At 35.4% G+C, this 19,876-nt stretch overlaps 3 protein-coding genes across 4 annotated transcripts in view; 2 read left to right on the top strand and 1 right to left on the bottom strand.

Moving 5' to 3' along the window:
- The window catches only part of DHRS3 (dehydrogenase/reductase 3), a 107,740-nt gene that overhangs the window by 50,976 nt on the left and 36,888 nt on the right, over nucleotides 1-19,876 (bottom strand). The window contains exon 1 of one of the 2 annotated variants that reach the window (XM_062593134.1): nucleotides 2,470-2,508. The exons of the other annotated variant lie outside the window; for it this stretch is intronic. The gene's annotated coding sequence lies outside the window, so the exon portion shown is untranslated. Of the gene's footprint in view, nucleotides 1-2,469; nucleotides 2,509-19,876 lie in introns of those variants that run through there. 2 annotated transcript variants of the gene reach the window in all.
- LOC134149874 (arylacetamide deacetylase-like 4) lies at nucleotides 1,057-5,735 on the top strand. The gene is made up of 4 exons (XM_062593132.1): nucleotides 1,057-1,212; nucleotides 2,838-3,054; nucleotides 3,826-3,889; nucleotides 4,955-5,735. The coding sequence occupies exons 1-4, from the start codon at nucleotides 1,057-1,059 to the stop codon at nucleotides 5,733-5,735; spliced, it is 1,218 nt and encodes a 405-aa protein (XP_062449116.1).
- On the top strand, nucleotides 13,871-18,530 carry LOC134150063 (arylacetamide deacetylase-like 4). The gene is made up of 4 exons (XM_062593567.1): nucleotides 13,871-14,053; nucleotides 15,847-16,063; nucleotides 17,353-17,416; nucleotides 17,756-18,530. Exons 1-4 carry the CDS (start codon nucleotides 13,871-13,873, stop codon nucleotides 18,528-18,530), a joined length of 1,239 nt encoding a protein of 412 aa, XP_062449551.1.

The raw sequence follows: 19,876 nt of genomic DNA, 5'->3' as shown, positions 1-19,876 counted from the left end.
AGTATTATATAACCACAGCTATATCCTTCAGAAATGATTGACTGAGTTAAATTTTAGCAACTGAGAATTTTGCACTTTTGAATTTTGCTCCTCTGGGTTTGTTGTCGGTTGTTTCATTATTATTATTTTAGCAATAGTGCCATAATGTTTGAAGGCCCTCAATAATGTATCATAGTGGTGCTATATATATATGTATATATATATATATATATATATATATAAAAAAAAAACTGAAAAAAAACATCCTTACCTTGAAAAGACTCCATTCTAAAACTAGAAGATCGGGAAATCTGAAAAAACATCTCTATTTTCACATAGCGAAAAATACATATATTTTCAATTGAGGTCTATATGTCTGTGTATGTATGCATACATATATATTTTCAATATGTTCAGGCTGGTACTTCTACATTTATTATATATATATATATTTACGATACACATAAAGGTAACGTGAGATACCCAAAATATCCTGTTAAACGCGTTCTTATTGGTACCATGGCTAACAACAGAAGAAAGTAGTGCATTATCCAACACCATTTCATACGACTAAATAACAGGTTAAGAGATGTTTTTGTGAGATGAAAAACTTGATTTTGTTAGAAGTTTGAAGAAGTAAGGTGCGTGGGCAAAATAAATCAAGAAACTGAGCAGCTCTGAAGGTGATTACTAAGAAATCCTGTTCCACAAGAACTAAGAAATAATAGAAACTTGACTGTATTCAAGAAATTGAGAGCGACATAACAGGTTTTTGTCTTCTCGTAACACTGACGCTACAGATATTATGTCAAGCACTGGTTCTATGGTGATGGGCACAGAATCAAAACACATCAGATATTAATATGAAAAACTGCTTATGCAAGCCTCTCCTGTGACTAATTCTATGGTTTGATTGCCACATGTTTTCATTTTCCTATTGGCATTTTTAAAAGCTAGATGACAGGATATGAAAAGAATTGCTAATCCTGCGCCTTTATCTTCAGAAATACTTCACAAGTCAGAGGTATAAGGTAGTCACAGCTGGTTCTTCCATTTCACTCTTAACAGTACAGTGAGATGGAACTTCTCTCAGCACTTTTTCTTGTTATTTTGACTTTCTTGGTGGTAACGGCATTCTACCACAAACACCTCATGGCAGAAATCCCTCCTGGATTTATTCAGCGCAAAAAGCTGTGCTTTTATCATTATTTACTGAATTTTGGTTTTGTTCTGGTAAGTAAACCTTGCTTGAAGCTGGACTTTTAACTTAAGTTGCTGATAGAGTTTTTTTTAAGAATTAATATTTAAATATACTGCAAATATTCAGCTTGATGTATTTGGTGATGTGAGCCCCACTACAGGTACCTTCAGCTCAGCTGGGTATGCTGGACTCTATTGCTTGCTATAGGGCATTAAAGGTAACAATACTGAAAAAAAAAAAAAAGTTCTGCAGACAGTATAATACCCTGTTTTTTTCTGATGGCTTAAGCTTTAGATTTTTTAATTCTGTTGTCTCAGTGTTGGAAGGCTTAAGAAACAATTGCATTGGAACCTCTTGTCTACACAATAGTGCGCTTATTTGGAGAAGGAGCTACTAAATGATATGCGCATGTCATCTCATTTTTCTTTTACAACTACGTCAGTCTACTTCTGAGCCATCTAAAAAAGAGCTGCTGATGGTCTTTTGCCTTCAATGCATCTGTATGACTTCTCTTTTTGAATTAGTATGTGTTATTAAAACTCCTGAATTCATTGTCACCTCTGTCATCTTATACCTATTTTTTTCTGTGACAGCTAAATTATTTTTTTTTTTACTTTTAGCCTTTTAAATTATGGAAAAAATCTTTAGTTTCTTTGGGTTGTCTAATGTTATTATTTCTTTCTGGTGTTCTAATGTTATTATTTCTTTCTTCTTTTACCTGCTACATTCCTTATTAAGTTTTGTTTGAAGTCAGCCAGTAAGCTTCCAAGGACATGACTCATCCTGTCTCTTGAGAACTGCCTCACCCAGGTCTGAGCACTGCAGACTGTAAAGTAATGCAACAAAACAGGATAGTGATAGAAGTTAAATTAAGTTTTCTTACTACCTACTATAGTATATGTGCACTTTCACATTTTCAAAATGCTGTATGAATGTCCTTTAATAGCTTCACTATAGCCATCAGACAAAAATTATTTCTGTGTAATTCATAGACAGAAGGCAAAACTGCAGAATTTAGAAACTCAGTGGTGACTGATGTAGTTCTCTACTTCTGATCTCATCATTTTATATCCTTTCTGCTGGCTAGCGAGAGACCAAGGAAAAGCACTGTACCACACCAGCTCAAAGGAACAGGAAGATAAAAGTAGTAATGCACAGCTATACAAAAGTATAAGTCTGAGTCATTTAGCTGCTCTGGGTATTGCTCTCAGGCTGATTATTTATGTGAAAGTAGCTGGATCCTTTCATAGGATGACAACCCATAATGTCAAAATTGTAGGGAAAATTACATAAATCCAATGTGCAGATGAGACAAACAGTTGTTTCTGGTTCTACCTCTGCGAGAGACTCTCAGCCAGGATCTCTGCTCTTGCTTTTGGAGAAGCGTGGAGGCAGGGCAGAAAGTTCTTCTCAGGCAGCTGCAGAAGACAAGCTCAGTTATTCCTGTCAAATCTACTCTCTTTGAATTTCAAACATTGGCAGATAGGACATTACAATATAGATGCATCTGTACCACCACTGTAACTGTCCACTTTGTTGTCAGAACGAGCAGGAGATAAAGTTGGAATTGACCATGGAAATGTAAGTTGTCTGTGACAATTCTCCAGGTACAATGGAAATTTGCACTAATTTGGGGTTTCCTCCCCTTTATTAACAGGCAAAAACTTCAGAAAAATTAGGTCTTGCCTCAGAAATCCATGTCATCAGGACTATAATGAACACAGTGCCACCATTAAAAGATAAGCATCTTTTCATCAAGGACGTAAGGTTTGAAAAGATTAAAGTAAGAATTTACCAGCCAAAAATACCAACCACTGGCCAAAGAAGAGGAGTCCTTTATTTTCATGGAGGAGTTGGACAGTTTGGAAGCATTCGTAAGAAATTTAAACAAAATGAGCTATAATTACAAATACTGTATTGTTGCTAACCTGACATGGTATTTCTTAAATGACCAGAAAAATTAATATGTTAAACGTTATAAATAATAAAATTTACCTCAGGATGGCAGAATAATTTTATTTACATGTAGTAAGCACCACGTTAAATATATGTAGTCTAGGACTGTACTCTCTGATCATACAAAATACCGTGTTTTTTTCTCCTTTTGCTCCCTGCTGCTTACTCAAATATTGAAAATATCTCATTGTAATTTTATTTCTTTAAGAACTCAATTTGTGTTTGTGCGTGTGTAAGCTTGTGTGTGCATGTGAACACTGTTGTGTGTCTTTATAGTGGCAAAACAAGGGCAAAAATTGCATTTTAAAATTTAAAGGGATGAGAGATTAGGTGGTGCCTCATGCACGAGAAAAATTGTGCTAGATGTTTGACAGTTCTTTTTAATAACTTCTCAGCTTTGATGCTACTTTACTAGTGGCTGCAATGGTGCTCTCTGTCAGCTTTTCACAGAGCTGATCAGAAAAAGGCAGTGGTATAAATTCCAGGTTTCTTACTGGCAAGAAGATTCCCACGGACATTAATGAAACCGTGAGCAACGTCCAGTTTACACCATGCCAACAACAGCAGAACTACAGTGGAGAATTACAGTGTAGCTTTATTCACAGCACCGAGATAAGAATTTCGTAATATTTTAATTTGAATTGTTTTCAAAGCGAGTTACAATTCTATTGAAATATTTTGTTTTACAGGGGCCTATGAAAGAACATGCTGCTATTACGCCAGAAAAAGCGATTCAGTGATTGTGTCTGTTGGGTAAGTGGACTCAGTCCAGTCACACAGTGATAGCCACTTACGTCTCCTTCTAGGTTGGTAAGTCTTTAACGTCTAGTCAGGGCACGCCAGGTTCTCTGCAAACACTGCACAGAGCCCTTAACATTCAATGATCACCTATGTTTCACCAGTACTAATTACTTAGAAAGAATTACATAGCTAATCCTCACTCGCTTCTTTCCAAATGGTATCCACTATAATAATTATATAATTCGTGGCAACTGTTAGGAGATGAAAATGTTTTCTAAAGCCATACCCAAAACACTTTAAGCAGAAAGCAAACATTGTGTTTGAAGTACAACCATCTCTGTTTTAACATAGTTATCCAAGCTGCCAAGCAGTCATTTTGGTAGAAGTTCTGAAAAATGAGGGGTCAGGGGTGGGGGAAACACATGGGACAAACACCAAAACCACCAAAACTCCACAATTAGCTTGCAATCAATATGAGATAAACTTTTTAAAAAATATTCTGATGAGCTGTAACAGACTTCTAAAAGAACCAATTTTTAAGAATTCAGGAAAAAATTTTAGTCTTGGAATTTGATTAAAATTGCACTAATTACTACTTAAATCCTAAAATGCTTTAAGAGTCATTGCCTCTTATGGATTATGTTCATAAAAAAAAAAAATCAACCTATAAAAAAACCACACGAAATCTTTCGTATTTTCATTATAATTTTTCTAAGCTCTTATTCTCTAACATTTTGGGGGGAATGTTTTGTTTTGATTTCTAACTAGTACAGCTGATAACTGACTCATACATCTGTGCCTTGCCAACTAATTCCAGTAACTCAGTGTGTTCATTCAGTCACCTAAAAGATGAGTAATTAAAGAACATATTCTACAATTATAGAATAGTGTACCAAAACTCCTCTAAACAATAGGAATAGTAGCAACTAGGACATCATAGGCAATTATAATTTCAGTAACAAAATTATACTGTCAGAATATTTCCCATCTTCAGAAAAGTCTGTTGTCATCTTTTCTGATGACAACAGGACCATTCATTAGATATGACTATACTAAAAGACTTTCATTCATATTAAGGTATCGCTTAGCTCCTGAGTACCCATATCCAACACAGTTTGAGGACTGTCTTGCTGCCACAATACATTTTATGAGGACTGCAGAAGATTATGGAGTAGACCCTACTCGTGTTATCACCTGTGGAGACAGTAGTGGAGGTACGCTGGCTGCTGCTGTTGCCCAAGCAATGGTGAACAGAAAAGACCTCCCAAAGCTGAGAGCACAAATTCTGATATATCCTTTTCTCCAGGCTGTGGATTTTAATTTGCCTTCTTATCAGCAGAACAAGACATTCCCTATTTTGACAAGGGAACAAATCCTTCTTTTAGGTTTGAAGTATCTCAATAAGGACGTAACACTTCTGAATGTGCTCTTTGAAGGTGCCCATATTCCAGAAGATTTCCAATTAAAATATCAGAAATGGCTGAGTCCTGACAACATCCCTGAGGAGTTTAAACCAAGAGGCTACAAACCAGGAAAAATAATACATCCATTATCAGACGAACTCCATGCACTAACCATGCCTACTTTTGACCCAGTTTTTTCACCACTAATAGCTGAAGATACTGTTATCGCTCAGCTTCCTGAGGCTTTCATTTTGACCTGTGAATTTGATGTGCTTAGAGATGATGGACTGCTGTACAAGAAACGATTAGAGGATCATGGTATAAGAGTGACCTGGTGTCATCTGGAACAGGGATTCCATGGCATAGTATTCCTAGCTCCTCTTGGTAGGATAGTATCATTTCAGTCTGGAAATAAAGGCATAAAACAGATAATAGATTTTCTAAAATCGATATAAAACTCCACTTCATGTGTTCCTTTCTTATTGGTTGCAAAAATTTCAAGAAACTCTCGATTTTCCTTTTTCTGAAATCACTTCTGAAATTTCTGCAGTGGACTTGTCTTCTTTTTACTTAAGAATCCGATTTGGTGATGGCTTTTGTTTCATTTTTACTCACGATAAACACAATCAGGTGAACTTATTTTTCTCCCTTCTACCACCTCATCAGTGTTTTCTGCTGTACTCCTAAATGCTCCGGTCCTCCAAGACAAGTTATTTGCAGTGTAGTTTGGTTTAATAAAGTTCTGATACTATTAATGCACAAACTGTGATTTAAGGACAGTTTGGGGCGTAGAGTAACAGGGCATGAATCAACAGGTTAAACATATACTGAGCGCGGTCAATGATTTATAAAGGCCTAAATCTGACGGAAGCTGAACGTGAGGCAAGCTTCAAGTGCAGAGAGGGCTGAATATAAATGGGAAGACTTGAGCACACACGTAAAAGAAAGACAGTAGAAGAAAAAGAAAGGATATTAGGAAAACAGTTAGACCTAGAACAACAGATGTTGCAAAACTATATTGATTGAGGAATATAGCATCTGTATTAAAAATAGATCATGCATATACATTTTATATTTAGATGCAGATACACAAGAATATACATTAGTATCATCACTATACAAAGAACCTCAGCTAACTCTAGGCCTCGACTGTCTGAAGCAGACAGCAGGATATAGCGATGGATGATACACTGATACCAGATGATGAGCATTAGGGTTCTTGTGAGCAATATTCATAATACCATTCTTGTGTCCTTTTCTGTGACATCCTGCATGGCCTGGGCTAGTGACTCTATGCACCACTCACAGCACCTCTCTGCCTCCTCTAAGCCTTGATCATTCATTTCCCAAGACCTAGAACGACTGTGCGGCTTCCTCTCTCCAGCAATGGAAAATGGGAAAGATAGCAGGAAAGCCACATTGCCCCATTCTCTTCTCCCAACTATTAGTGCTCTTTCCTTGTCCCACCAAGAGCTAGAGCAGAACTGTCATCTGCATGCGGCTGGAGGAGGGGCCAGGCTAAGGGGATCCCAGCAAACTGGAAATGCAGAAGTGGCTCAGTGGTCCTAGTACTATTTCGTGCTGCAGGAGTAGAAGAAAAAGTCTCCAGGGACAGGTCTTGGACCTCTAGTGACATCAGACTGTCTTGAGAACAGGCAGCCTGATCCTCACTCACAGCTCTCCGAAGCCTCACTGCTCCCTTGTCCAAAAGACTGAAATAGTGTTGTGGTACTTGTTGACGTTCTGAGAAATTTGGATGTAACAGCATTTAACAAGATTCAAATCTGTCACTACTAAGATGCGTTATTCATGTTTGTAGGGACAAACATGAACAAAGCTCAGTTTCATATTTTTATATATTCAGAAAATAAAATCTTAGATAAATTAAATGGTATTTTAAGATTTCCAGATGCCAAAATTTTCAGCATTTCTGTTAAATACAGTTACTCTGGAAGCAGAAGAAAGCCTTTCTTACGATCTATGTCCTGGAGTAGTTCAACAATATTGACTCTCCAATATCTAATAAAAGGTGAGCAGCTGCTTTCCTCCTCCTTGAAAGAAATTCCTTTCATTTTCTTTGTTTATTTTCAAGAAGCCTATTGGGGGGTAAGTGATAGATAAAACCATACAGGGCTATAGCATATCACATAGCTTCTTTTCTTGAGGAAATAAAACTTAACAAACCTACTGCTTTCACAGAGAAAGAGTAGTTAATAAGCAAAATAAACTATAGTAAACATATTATTTATGATTTACATTTTCTAATACAATCCATGTATGGGGTTACGTCTTGATTTTCAGAGCTTTCAAAAACTCTCTGAAAAAGACAAGATATTTTGCTCCAGTTGTAACCCTAGAATTCCCATCTTTCAGCAGAAATTAGATAAAATAATATAAATACATGAAAATAAGAAGAGCATGAGTTTATTGCTCACAATTAGAAACTATGGGAATTAAAAACAAAAACTTAGCATTCAGGACCAAAGAAGTTTCCAGTCACTGAGTATACTTACTTGGAGTCTCGAAGACTTTTTTTTTCCTGACTGTATTTTATCTATTTTGGGATATACAGATTTATACTACTTGATATTTAAATAATAGAAATAATTACATAAAATACTTTACATCTATACTTTATATACATTTTGACAAAACTAGTTTATATACATCATTTGTTATTATAAAGTATCATTGTAATTTAATTTAAATTTGTGTAAGGCTGTTTGAAGTATTTGATAACTGTAATTTCTAAGATAGAAGAAAAGAATCATTGAATAAAAGTGCCACTTTTATTTTAATATAATTTTATTTTAATATAATTATATTAAATTCATTAATGTATTATTTTGATATTTTCTTAGAAATGTAAGCAAGTATTGCCAAAATTTTTATCTGATATTACTGGGCATATTTTCTGCTCCACCACTGGTATATTTAAAATATAATCAAAAATGTGCTGCAGACAATTTTGTAAAGTAGGACTACAGATGCACGAAGACACTCAACTAGCAACAGAAAAATATCCTGCAAAGCTCTGCATGGCTAGGTTATCTATATTCAGCAAAACAGAAAATAAACTTCCCAGAAATATATGAACGAAATTTAGTTACACTCACAAAGTATAATCTCTTTGATGAGGAAAACAGAGGAAGTTTTATATAGCTCTTCCACACGGCTTTTCTGAATTAATACTATTTGCATAAGCACAAAAATTAATACAATTTGAATGAGCACAAAAGCAAAAAACCTTCTACAAGTTTTTCATGATTTCTAGGCACACAGTCAACACTGAATATTTTTCGTAAGGACAACCTACCCACCGATTTGGAGTTTACTTACTCCATTGAGATCAGCGGCACTTTGTCCATAGAAGGGTACAGTCCTAACGCTAGACTAGAGAAGAGGTCAAAAAGAGACAAAAATATCCCCCACTGTCAATTGCCAACTATCTCCTGCGTAATCAAGCCTAAACAAGACATTTGGAAGATATTTCAGATCTTTTCTTTCTTTTATGACTGGAGTGAAATAACTGATATTTTCAAATTTTTACTACTCACAATAAAATCTCGGAGAAAATACTCCTACAATGAAACCCTTTTCCTGGGTAAAGTGTCTTATATGTATTCACACTGTTCAACCAATGCTTCATGCTCATTTTGAGTACAGATAAAATGAAATAGTGAACCTAAAGATTAAAGTAAAACAAACAAACAAACAAAAAGGCAAGCATATTTGTTGTACATTCCTATCGCCACATGTCAGTACACAATTGAGCTTTAAATGCCACCAGAGTAACCTGGCAAACTTCTCTAGGCACAAAGGATGAGGACCCAAAAGTCATCACAAAAGGCCAATCAGTATTTCAGATTCAAATTATTTTTACTGAATCTGTTGCTACACCTTCATACACACTGAAGTGCTAGGTTTAATTATAGAACATATTTCAAGCCATCACAGTTTTTAAAAGTTACATTACCTGTCTTAAACTAGCCAAGTAACAGTGGTGTATTACAGAACTTCAGTTCTTCAAGACCGTCTTTACAATGGTTCTTAGTGTCATCCTAGTTAAAAGTCAATATAGAACAACAACTATTTTGGAAAATAAGCAGGAAATGAGAAAATACTCCAAGTAAACATTTGCTATTTATAATAGCACATTTAATACTATTGTCTGTCTTTGATACCCATTCCCTGCAGGATACTGGTGCTGAAGTAAATAAGCAGAATCCTGCAAATTACAGCTGCTTTTGTTCCTGTCAGTCCTCCTCTGCCGATTGTCCGTCAGCCCCAACGAGTCACTGGGTTTCCTAACTCTCCTGTTGATAATGAAGAAACTGCTATGCTGAGTCAGTATTTGAAGTAATGATTCTCAAACAAATCTGGCCACAGCAAATTCATGCTGGCTGCAGTTTCAAAATTTGTATTCAAAAAATTTATGATTTAATAAGAATATATTTTGGTGCTGTGACCCATCATGAAATTCCCAGTAGATGTTCTAGAGTAGCTTATTTAGCTACTATACAAGGTATTATAATATAAGCTATTATATAAGCTATTATTTAGCTATTACATAAGCTATTATAATACAAGCTATTTAGCTTATTCCATGTTGGTGAAACGGAGTTCATCAACACTGAGGAACAGAACTGCACAGCCACAGAGATAACATAGAAGAATTCATGCACACTTCATAATGCTACATAACAAAAACCCTGAGCAGTAGAGTAGTCACTATTTCAAGAATATACCTACTTTGGACAATGCGCTAAGATGTAAATCTCCATCACTGAATGTTAACCCGTAACATTCATCATCATTTTTATTTGAAGGTTTTTGATGCAGTACAGATTTTTAGTGCATTTTTTAGCAGATGTTTAACCTAGCAGTCTTTTGAAAGGAGTGTATTTCAAAGAAGGACTGAGAGAAAGAAAGGAAAGGTTAAAATGAAGACTCACAGCAGACTAAATGGAAGATGGCTTTCAGTCATGAGTAAGAGCAAAATGCGTAAGGAGCGGCTACTAATCTGGGTGGGGAGATGGAGATAACAGAAAGGGAGGATACTGAAAGGTAGGTCAGAGGTAGGCTGTGCAAAGGAGGAGATAAATGAAGCAAACGCATAGAACCTTTAACAAAGAGTATCACAGAGCACTCACTAAGCTGTAATTTCTTAAAGCTTCTTACCATTCCTGTACAGGAGATATTGAGTCCAAGTCACAGATCAGAAGTCAGAGGCATACAGCTATGAAAAGGTCTGACATGCTTTTAGCCATTTGCGTATGGAAATGCAGAAACGTGAAGGCCAGGATGGGAAATTTCATATATGCTCTATCTGGTAAAACTGAAGTCTGGTTAAATTGTACTACAAGGTCTAGTTGTCCTACCACGTTACCTGGAGTAGAGTATATTAAAAACAAAACCAAAAAAGACAAGCTGTACAGGAGTGTTTGGAAAGAGAGCAGGGAAAGAGAGGAGGGAAAGAGAAAAGAAGTATCCACCAACTATTATTTCTACTCTTAATTCTTCCTCTCTGGAATAGATTATTTTTTTTTTCTGTTTTCTTAGCTTTCTGACTTCCAGATAGCCACTCAACCTGGCTATACTTGACTGAATCAATACTTCAGTCATTATACCTGGTTACTTTACCCTGCTTTAGGTAATCCTTGTAGTATTTCCTGTATTACACATTATGGCTCCCTAAGAGTCAACTGTTCCCTAACACAGCGTATAATTAGAAGTGAAATGTTTTGCAATATTTAGATAAACATATTACACAAAACAGTAACACCTGAGACATTCATATAACTCACTAGCACCAACCATCCTGAAACTTGCTTTTATCAGTATTTGATTTGAAAGCCACCTACCACTTAAACTGATTAAAGTAAAGTTGATTTGAGGTTGATCGGTATTTAGGCATTCTCAATCTACAGAAAGAGACTGGTGATACCACTCTATGTAGACGCTACAAAAACCAGCAGTTAAAGCTTTTAGAGAGGAAAAAAAAAAAAACCCTACAAACGATAAAATACCAAAGATCATATTTCTCTGAATAAGTATTGTTATATAATACCTAACTTTCCTGTAACTTATATGACCATTAAAAAAATGATGAAAAATTAAAAGTGAATTACTGAGATGGCTACATTCTTGCCTAAGCAGAGACCCACTGATAGAAAATGAGAATTTACTCAACTATCTCTCAATTCCATATTCACAAACTAATATATTAAACATATCAATCTCCAGCAACACTAAATTCAGTGCAGAAAGTATCAGTTTTACGAGCTCCGAGCAGCTGAATGTTTTATAAGAATAAAGACCTGTAGGCGTGTCCATAAATACACATTACAGCACCAAACAGCACGCTGTACTAATCGCCTCCAGTTTAGTGGAATCTCTTCAATCTTCTTTAACCAACACAACTGCAGTCTCACTTACAGACTTTGTGCAAACTGGGTTTTTGCAGTGAGCTTGCTGACAGAATAAAAGAATGGATGTATCAAACCGCATCAGTGAAGACCTACTGTTCAAAGAAGTACCAACAGTAGCTTTTTATCCAAGGTAGATATTTACTGCCAGAAAGTTTTTTTTTTTTTTTTTTTTTTTTTTTTTTTTCTTTTTCCCAAAGATGTAAGTCACTCTTCTCATGGACGTATTGCAAAGCTGACTGAAATGGGGGAAAATATTTTTTGACAACAGAACAGCTCCAAAGTAACACCCCCCCCCACGCACCGTTACAAACGTGGCATGCACTAACCAACACAATCAATGAGATATTAACAGTGAACACAGACATTTCTGATCATTCACCTGCAGGCAGAGGAACGGTTGACCAGTCAGAAAATACCTGAAGCATCTCTGAACAAGAATCAGTAGAAAAGAAAGTAACATGCAGAAACAGGATTCTTCGAATCACATAAACATTGTGGAGCATGAGGCACCAAATATCATGAAACAGTTGTGAATATTAGCACCCTGGAAGGACTAAGTAGCTCCAAGGCCATCACGTATTTTTTTCTAAAATCAAGCAAATAAAACTGGGGTAACAAGACGGAGCAGGAACTGACATAGCATACAGTTAAAAAAAATAGTAAATTTTAAACATTACTTAACCAGTCTTCCTTGAGCAACAGAAGGGCTGTAATGCATAACTGAATGATTCTACCTCTGTCTAGACTGGTGTGAGTGTACATCAGACTGTTACAGGACACAATTGCTAGGGCTGAACATAAAACAAACAAACAAAAATCCTCAACCAAAACTGTCCTTAAAAAAAAAAAAAAGAGAGAATAAAAAAAGACAATCAAGGCCGCAGAGAAATACTTCCTCCTCTCTATCAGATCAATCAAAGTTTCAAAACAGAGATGGCATCTGTGAAGTGTTTGGGGCTTGACTAAAGGTGATTAATTATTGACTTACGGAATTCTGTCAAGAACAGGCTCCTGCCATGATGGTCTCAGCAACCACTTACACAGCTACTGTAGACACGTGTCCTCTTTCTTCTCCTGTGCTTTCATAACGTTATCTCACATGACTTTATCCGTTAAGAGAAACTGATCAGTAGTAAAATTATTAGAAAATTTTCCTTCTTTCTAGCAAAATAAGAAAACGATACAGAACAGAACAGGACAATCCTCAAGGACAGGGTTATCTGTCGTTCCAAATGATAGCTGGAGATGGACCGGCAAAATAAATTAATCAGTCCCAATAAGGCCTTGCAAGCTTCGTCTGAGGACGCCAATTCAAAAAAAGCTACTGAATTATGTAAAAAGCTATTGAAATATAAAGATCATAAAACTTTTGCAGCTGTCCCCCCCAACCTTGAAACGTTTTTGTCTTCTGATCTTCTCAGGTAAGGTAATCATCAGCCTAATGAAGGCTGTGTAAGGTGTTAACAGTGTAGTTAGTATGATCGTGACACTAAGGAAAAGAAGAAAAAAGTTGAATTACAGATTGTTATTCTCCTAAAATACAGTGGCAACTTCCATTTAACAACAAATTAGATTTGGGTTGTTCAGTTTCTAATGCCTACCTTAGGCTAAAGGAAAAAGGTTGTCTTTTAATAACAGAATTAAGCTTTCACAATCTGAATTAAGCCATTCCAGACACAATTTTATTTAGTTCTATTGTTATTGGTTGTTTTTAAAAGTTTTGTTTATTGTCCCCACAGTAATAAGTGTTTTCAAGTAATTTAGTACTCTTTTCGATTATAGGTTCTTTTGAAAGTACACAATATTGCTTCTCTGAGGATTCGAGCATAAGAAATTGGCAAAAACACCTAACTGCCACATTAAAGGCCGATCTCAAATCTATATACATTGAATTTTACTTTTTGTAAATGATAAATGATTCCCTCTACTTTTTTAGTGTAAGGAGGTGTTGCCAATAGGATCATTAGCAAAAGAAATGAAGGGTGGAGAAAATTAGAGTATTGCAACATTAATCTTTTTATTTATGCTTATGAACCAAGTGTGTAATATGAACACCTCAGAAACACTGGAGAAACAACGCCTGAGAGAGCATAATTCTTCGGGTTTTTTTTTGTTTTTGTTTTTGTTTTTAAAAATTTCACCACTTTCACTGACGTGAAATGGCATTTATTTATACAACTTTAGTAATAATAGGAATAGTTTTATTTTCTCCTGTTGTATTACCAGTCCTGTTTTTGGGGGGGTTATTCTATGACTTCTTGAAATCAGAATTGCCACCTGGCATTGACCAGCCTCTAAAGCTTCGTTTTTTCCACTCACTGTTGATTTCCACCATGGTCGCGGTAAGTTATCTTTCTTAAAATTGGGGATTTCACTTTTATTTGGTAGGATATTTGGGAGCTGAAAAGCACTGGATTAAAAAAAAAGAAAGAAAGAAAAGAAGAAACAATGCACCCCCCCTGCAGCCTGTAATCATTGTTATATGAACCAAATCATGTTAAAATAATTTAGAAGACTAAGGATATGACTAATCTTAAAAGCTTATTTAGATTTCTTAGTGCAGCTGTCAGTCTGCAGCCCCTTTACAAAAGCGTTTCACATGAGAAAATGTAAAAAATATTATACTCTACCTATTGAGTTTGACATACATATAAAAAGGATATTTATTCAGACAAAAGCCTCCATAATTCCTGTTTACATTTGCTTTGTGCTATATTTATTATCCGTACTAGTACATATATGTTCATTGATTTACATGCACAAGGAAAAAAATGTAAGATAAAAATGGATAGGAATTCTTTGGGCTTTCTCCATGGGTAGCTTGTTCAGTAAGTATGATATAGGAATATTTGTCAACAACACCTTTTGGTGTCTCTCAATATTTAGAAATGCATGTGTGTCTGTGTGTGTTTACTCACACAACTGTGAGCCCAACAAAATTCCAATATATCCATTCCCGTTAACTCCATTATATGGAGGCAAAATTTATAAGTCTTTCAAATGGAAAATTGAAATGAAGCATTCTGGAAAATAACCAAAACGGGATATTTTCCACAGTGTCAATTTATTTTTTCTACAGTTTTTCAGATCAAGATAATAACTGAGGCCTACTCCTTTTCACAACCAGTTTGGGGGTTAACATGTCATTTCTTGAAAGCAAATGTTACAGAAGTAAAAACTATCACACTGGAATTTGTTCCTTCTACCTCCAAAGTCAAGTGACATTGTCAGTGTCATAGAAACTCCATACAGATTTTTAAAAGGGAAAAGAAAATCCTTAATGTAAAACAAGCTCACAGTGAGCAAGTTAAACCATCTTCTAGATCTATGTGTGTTAGTCCTAAAACATGACTTTCCTTGGGCCACTGAATCCTTCCAAGTGTGGACATTTTCCCTTAGAAATAGCACAGTATTTTGATATTGGACTTTTAAACACTTGTTTTTAAAGTTAAGATATTATGAGGCAGCTTGAATACAGCAAGTCTTTCTTCCCCAACAGACCTCAAAAAATTCTTCCTAAGTCAAATGAATTTTCTCTGTACTTTTCAATGCAAAATATATAACACCTTTAATACAGGAGATACTAACAATTCTGTTCTAAAATGTTGCCCTGTTTTCTTCATATCTGTAAAAATACAGAAGCAACTAGTGTGATATCATTGCTGTTTGTGTTCCTGACCATGTTCCATGCAAGGGACTACAACTCCCCAAATTTTTTGCAGAGCCTACTCTTAAAAATCAGCATTTTAATCTCTCTTTCTTCACCCTTACAGTCATAGCTATCTATTTATTTCTAAATAAAAGATTATTTTTCTATTTCCCCCCATATTTTCAGCTAAAATACAAATACATTCGTGATTATATTTTATATACACCAAAAGGAAAGTTCAAAAAAAAAAAAAAAAGCCAGAGGGCAGCTGCCTATCTAGAAAGGGATTGCCAAAAGGCTGTAGGTTAAATAATCTTCAGTAACTCTCAGATCAAAACAGTTTAATTATTTCTCAATAGTCACCATAGTACTGTCCCCGCTATCTCTCAAAATACAACCCAATAAAACAAAAAAAAATTTTTTTTAATAATCATAGAATTGGAACTTTTTATAGTAATCATTTGCTGACTTCTTTCTTTTCAACAGGGAAAGATTTTGGAGAAGCTAGGAATCTGCAGTGACTTGAGCTTATTGCGTTTTGTGTTAGACGGAATACCACCATGGAGAGATTCAAAACTCCTTATCAAAGATCTCAAAGTAGATGAAGTACCACTGAGGATTTATCAGCCGAAATGGCCACCCACTGGCAAAAGAAAAGGAATATTGTATTTCCATGGAGGCGCTGGCACGTTTGGGAGTATCAGTAAGAAACCAGCAAGCTTTATCATTCTAACAATCAAACTCAAACCTTTGAATTTTTATCTTCAGACATAAGTCAGACAATTTCTCATCTGTCCTTCCTAATGACAGTAGCCACTGCAATATCAATAGTAACAGCAAAGCATTTTACAGGGTTAATAGCGTGGTGCACAGTTCTCCTTGGTGCCTGATAAGAAGGTAGCAGCTAACATAACGACACGTTTTAAAAAAGGATTTGGGGAAACTACAGACTAGTAAGCCTGAAAGCAGGCAAAGCAGGCAAATTAGCAGAAGTTACAATAAAGAACAGAATTAATGAAGGTCTAGGTAAATACAATTTACTGCTCAAAATCCATACAACATATATGAAGGGAAGTTATGCTTCCCAAATTAAATTAAGTTTTTTAAAGAAGCCAAGAAACATGAATAAAAGAGACTGAGTTGATAAAGCCTACACTGATTTCCAGAAGAGCCTCCTGAAAGGCTCATAATACAGGAGGGAAGGTCTTTCATTTGGATAAAAACTGATTAAGCGACTGGGACCAGCACTATTTAGTATATTCATTAACAGGAAAGAAGGTGAAGGCTGAGATGATAGTAAGTCCTTCAGGATAGTAAAGGGCTGACTGGAAAACTGCAAAAGGTCTTTATGATATCAAAGGATTAGACACTAAAGTGACAGGTGAAATGGAGTGTAAAGAAGTAAAACTGATGCACAGAACATCCTGACTTTTCAAATAAAACTATGGACTCTAAGGTGACTACAACTGCGCAGGAAGAAGATCTTGGGGTCATGGTAGAAAGCTTCATGAAATCTTTGACTCAGTGACGAGTTAATAGTCAAAAAAGTATATAGATTATTAGGAATTATTATTAGGAAAGGAGGACAGGACAAAACAGGAAACCTCTTTATGCCACTATATGCCCCTGGACCTCCCTTTTTTGTAAGCTTCTTTATGAAGTATCAGTATATGCTTGTGCTCAGCTTACGTTTTTCTGCAGACATCTTCTGCTGACATGGCAGAGATATCAACCTAGATAGACTTGTTTTTTCCTAGTATTACCATTCTAATGTGCTCACATTATGCACTGAAATCAGCTATTGACCAATACATAGAAAATATGTTTACATGTAAAGACTGCATTGCACAGGAGAAGTAACTCATGATATCTCAGGCTGCAGTGGTTTCCATAGAGCATATGGTCAACTCTTAAGAATCTGAAGAATCTATATTTTCATTTCTAAGGCTATTTGCTTTTTAAAACATAATTTCTGATAAACTTTGTCTTCAGGAACTTTTGAAAGAGTATGCCGCTATATTGCCAGAGAATGCAACTCAGTGGTTGTGTCTGTTGGGTACGTAAGTACTACTTTTATGTAGAAATACATGTAGCATTAGAGTTCACAGTTGAAACAGTTCTGAAATATGTGCTGAATTTAGATTATGCTCCCTATTTCTGGCTTTAGTTCTTCATTTAATTTAGAAGTGTGCTCATATGCAAAGTATTCTAAAATACCTGTGTATTATTAGTTTGTCCTTCCAATCTACATCAAGTTACAAAACAGACTAATTAAAATATACATTTTAAGATTTAGGAAAACAGTATGTAACTACCATACCAATTAAACATGAATAACGTGAGTTACATTTTTATAGTTACTCTGAAAATAAGCACAATGTCTTTGACATTTCAGTTATCGTTTGGCTCCTGAGCATCCATATCCAGGGCAATATTTTGATTGTCTCACCGCTACCTTGTACTTTATGAGGAATTTAAAAGAGTATCATGTGGATCCTGCCCTCATCATCATTGCTGGTGACAGCTGTGGAGCTAATTTTGCTACAGTTATTTGCCAAATACTACTGAATAAAAGAGATCTTCCAGAAGTACATGCTCAGATCTTAATTTATCCAGGACTCCAGGGGATAGATTTTCACCTGCCTTCATATCAGCAGAATGCTTCAGTCCCTATATTGTTTCGGAAGTTAGTTATCTACTTTTGTTTTCGTTATCTTAATAGAAAACCATCATATCTGGATGATATCCTACAGAATTGCCATGTCCCTGAGAGTATGAAACTGAAGTATAAAAAATGGGTAACTGCAGACAATATTCCCAGAGAATTTAAGATCAGAGGCTACAAACCACAGAAGCCTACTTCATATAAACCTGAAGCTCATGAAGCAATCAAAGAAGTGTTGGCAATACCATTTTCCCCACTTCTAGCTGAAGACTCCATTATTTGCCAGCTCCCTGAATCTTTTATTGTGACCTGTGAGTTTGATGTGCTTAGGGATGATGGACTGTTATACAAGAAGCGATTAGAGGACAATGGTGTCCAAGTAACCTGGTATCACTCTGAGAATGGTTTCCATGGAATTTTAAGCTTCTTTGGCTATGGGATTTTTTCATTTTTATCTGGGAAAAAAATTATGGATAATATTGTGAATTATATAAACAGTTTATAAAAATATACATAAAAAGAATGACACAACTCTTACACGATCCTTGGCAGATTTACACTTGGCAAAGAAAGTAAGCACTTTTGATTTAGGTTTTGGATTTTGACTGCATGAGGAAATGCATTTTATACTTTCTGATTTCTCTTTCTGCAATGACTCTCAAAAAACCACTAACATTATTTAAAGCATCACCATCCTAAAAAACTTATTTTAAGAATACATCAGTAACATCTAGAAGCAAAAGGAAAACCCCTGTGCACATGTTCTTTCACCTCTAGCTGTTCTGATAGCCTTTGCATCACCGGCACGCATTCAAGGCGAGCAGCAAGAATATCCCTTCCTGAAGCTTCCTCCACCGCACAGAAATGCTAAAGACAATAATGGGGGACTACGCTGGTCCTTGTTTAGACCATGAGATGTTTAGGGTACCAGAAGGAGAGGTAAAAAAAAAAATAATACAAACTGAGGTCCGAGAACAGTGGTGGGCTACAATTCAGACTTTTTTTTTTTTGCCTTTTTTGTTTTTAATAAGACAAATTAGTTTTTTCCACTTCAGAATATTTTATGAAGAGTATCTGCTCTACTAAAAACACTCAGCTTCTCAACGAAAAAAATTTTAAAAGCTATTTTTGTTAAAAAATTCAAGTTTTCTGCCTAAAATGACATACTATTTTTCCCATTGCTTAAATTAGAAACAAGAAATATCAGTTTGTAACATATTTAGCTAATAAAGTTAGATGTTTACCTCTTTCTTTTCCCTGAGAAGTTGCAATTTCAAGAATGTTGTGACATGAAAATTATTTGTTTGAAGAAATTCAACCCAGATTCAGTTTTCTCATGCATAATTTAAACTACAGCAGCTCTACATTAGCACAATTCTATTCTACAACAAATACAAAATAAAGCAGCTTAATTTGAAACTCCTTAATGACTGACTATCCTAGGTCACTTTATGCTGTATCTGTTGATTATTATCAACATTATGGGAAAGCACTGAGAGTTACTAAAGCTTACCTGATGTGAAGTAACCTGATAACGAAACCAGCCTCCTTTGTTGCTTTTCCAACATGTTCTGCTTGCTTTGCCAGTCCATTCAGTTAAAAGTCTGATCACTGATCTTTCCAGAACTCTACAATTCATATTTTCAATTCTTATTTTGTCAACTTTTATCAACTATTAATTCAAATAATTGCATTGATTATGTGTTTTGACAACCAGCTCCTTGCTCAAGGAAAAGATTAATTGGAGTGACAAAAATAGAGAAACTAAGTCAAAAATAAGAAACTAAAATTTCCACCCTCTCCTAAGAGAAAAATAAAACATTACTAACAATGAAAATATGCACTTCTTCA

The sequence above is a fragment of the Rhea pennata genome, chromosome 22 (assembly GCF_028389875.1).
Source record: "Rhea pennata isolate bPtePen1 chromosome 22, bPtePen1.pri, whole genome shotgun sequence".
NCBI lineage: Eukaryota > Metazoa > Chordata > Aves > Rheiformes > Rheidae > Rhea > Rhea pennata.
The sequence above is the reverse complement of the archived record's forward strand: the minus strand, read 5'-3'. Positions and strand labels throughout refer to the sequence as shown.

Bases quoted from the DNA above. Each gene is read 5' to 3' on its own strand.
- LOC134149874 (XM_062593132.1), top strand. From the start codon at position 1,057: ATGGAACTTCTCTCAGCACTTTTTCTTGTTATTTTGACTTTCTTGGTG. The intron at 3,055-3,825 runs GTAAGAAATTTA...TTTGTTTTACAG, and splicing joins TGGACAGTTTGGAAGCATTC to GGGCCTATGAAAGAACATGC. The intron at 3,890-4,954 runs GTAAGTGGACTC...ATTCATATTAAG, and splicing joins TCAGTGATTGTGTCTGTTGG to GTATCGCTTAGCTCCTGAGT.
- LOC134150063 (XM_062593567.1), top strand. From the start codon at position 13,871: ATGGCATTTATTTATACAACTTTAGTAATAATAGGAATAGTTTTATTT. The intron at 14,054-15,846 runs GTAAGTTATCTT...TCTTTTCAACAG, and splicing joins TGATTTCCACCATGGTCGCG to GGAAAGATTTTGGAGAAGCT. The intron at 16,064-17,352 runs GTAAGAAACCAG...CTTTGTCTTCAG, and splicing joins TGGCACGTTTGGGAGTATCA to GAACTTTTGAAAGAGTATGC.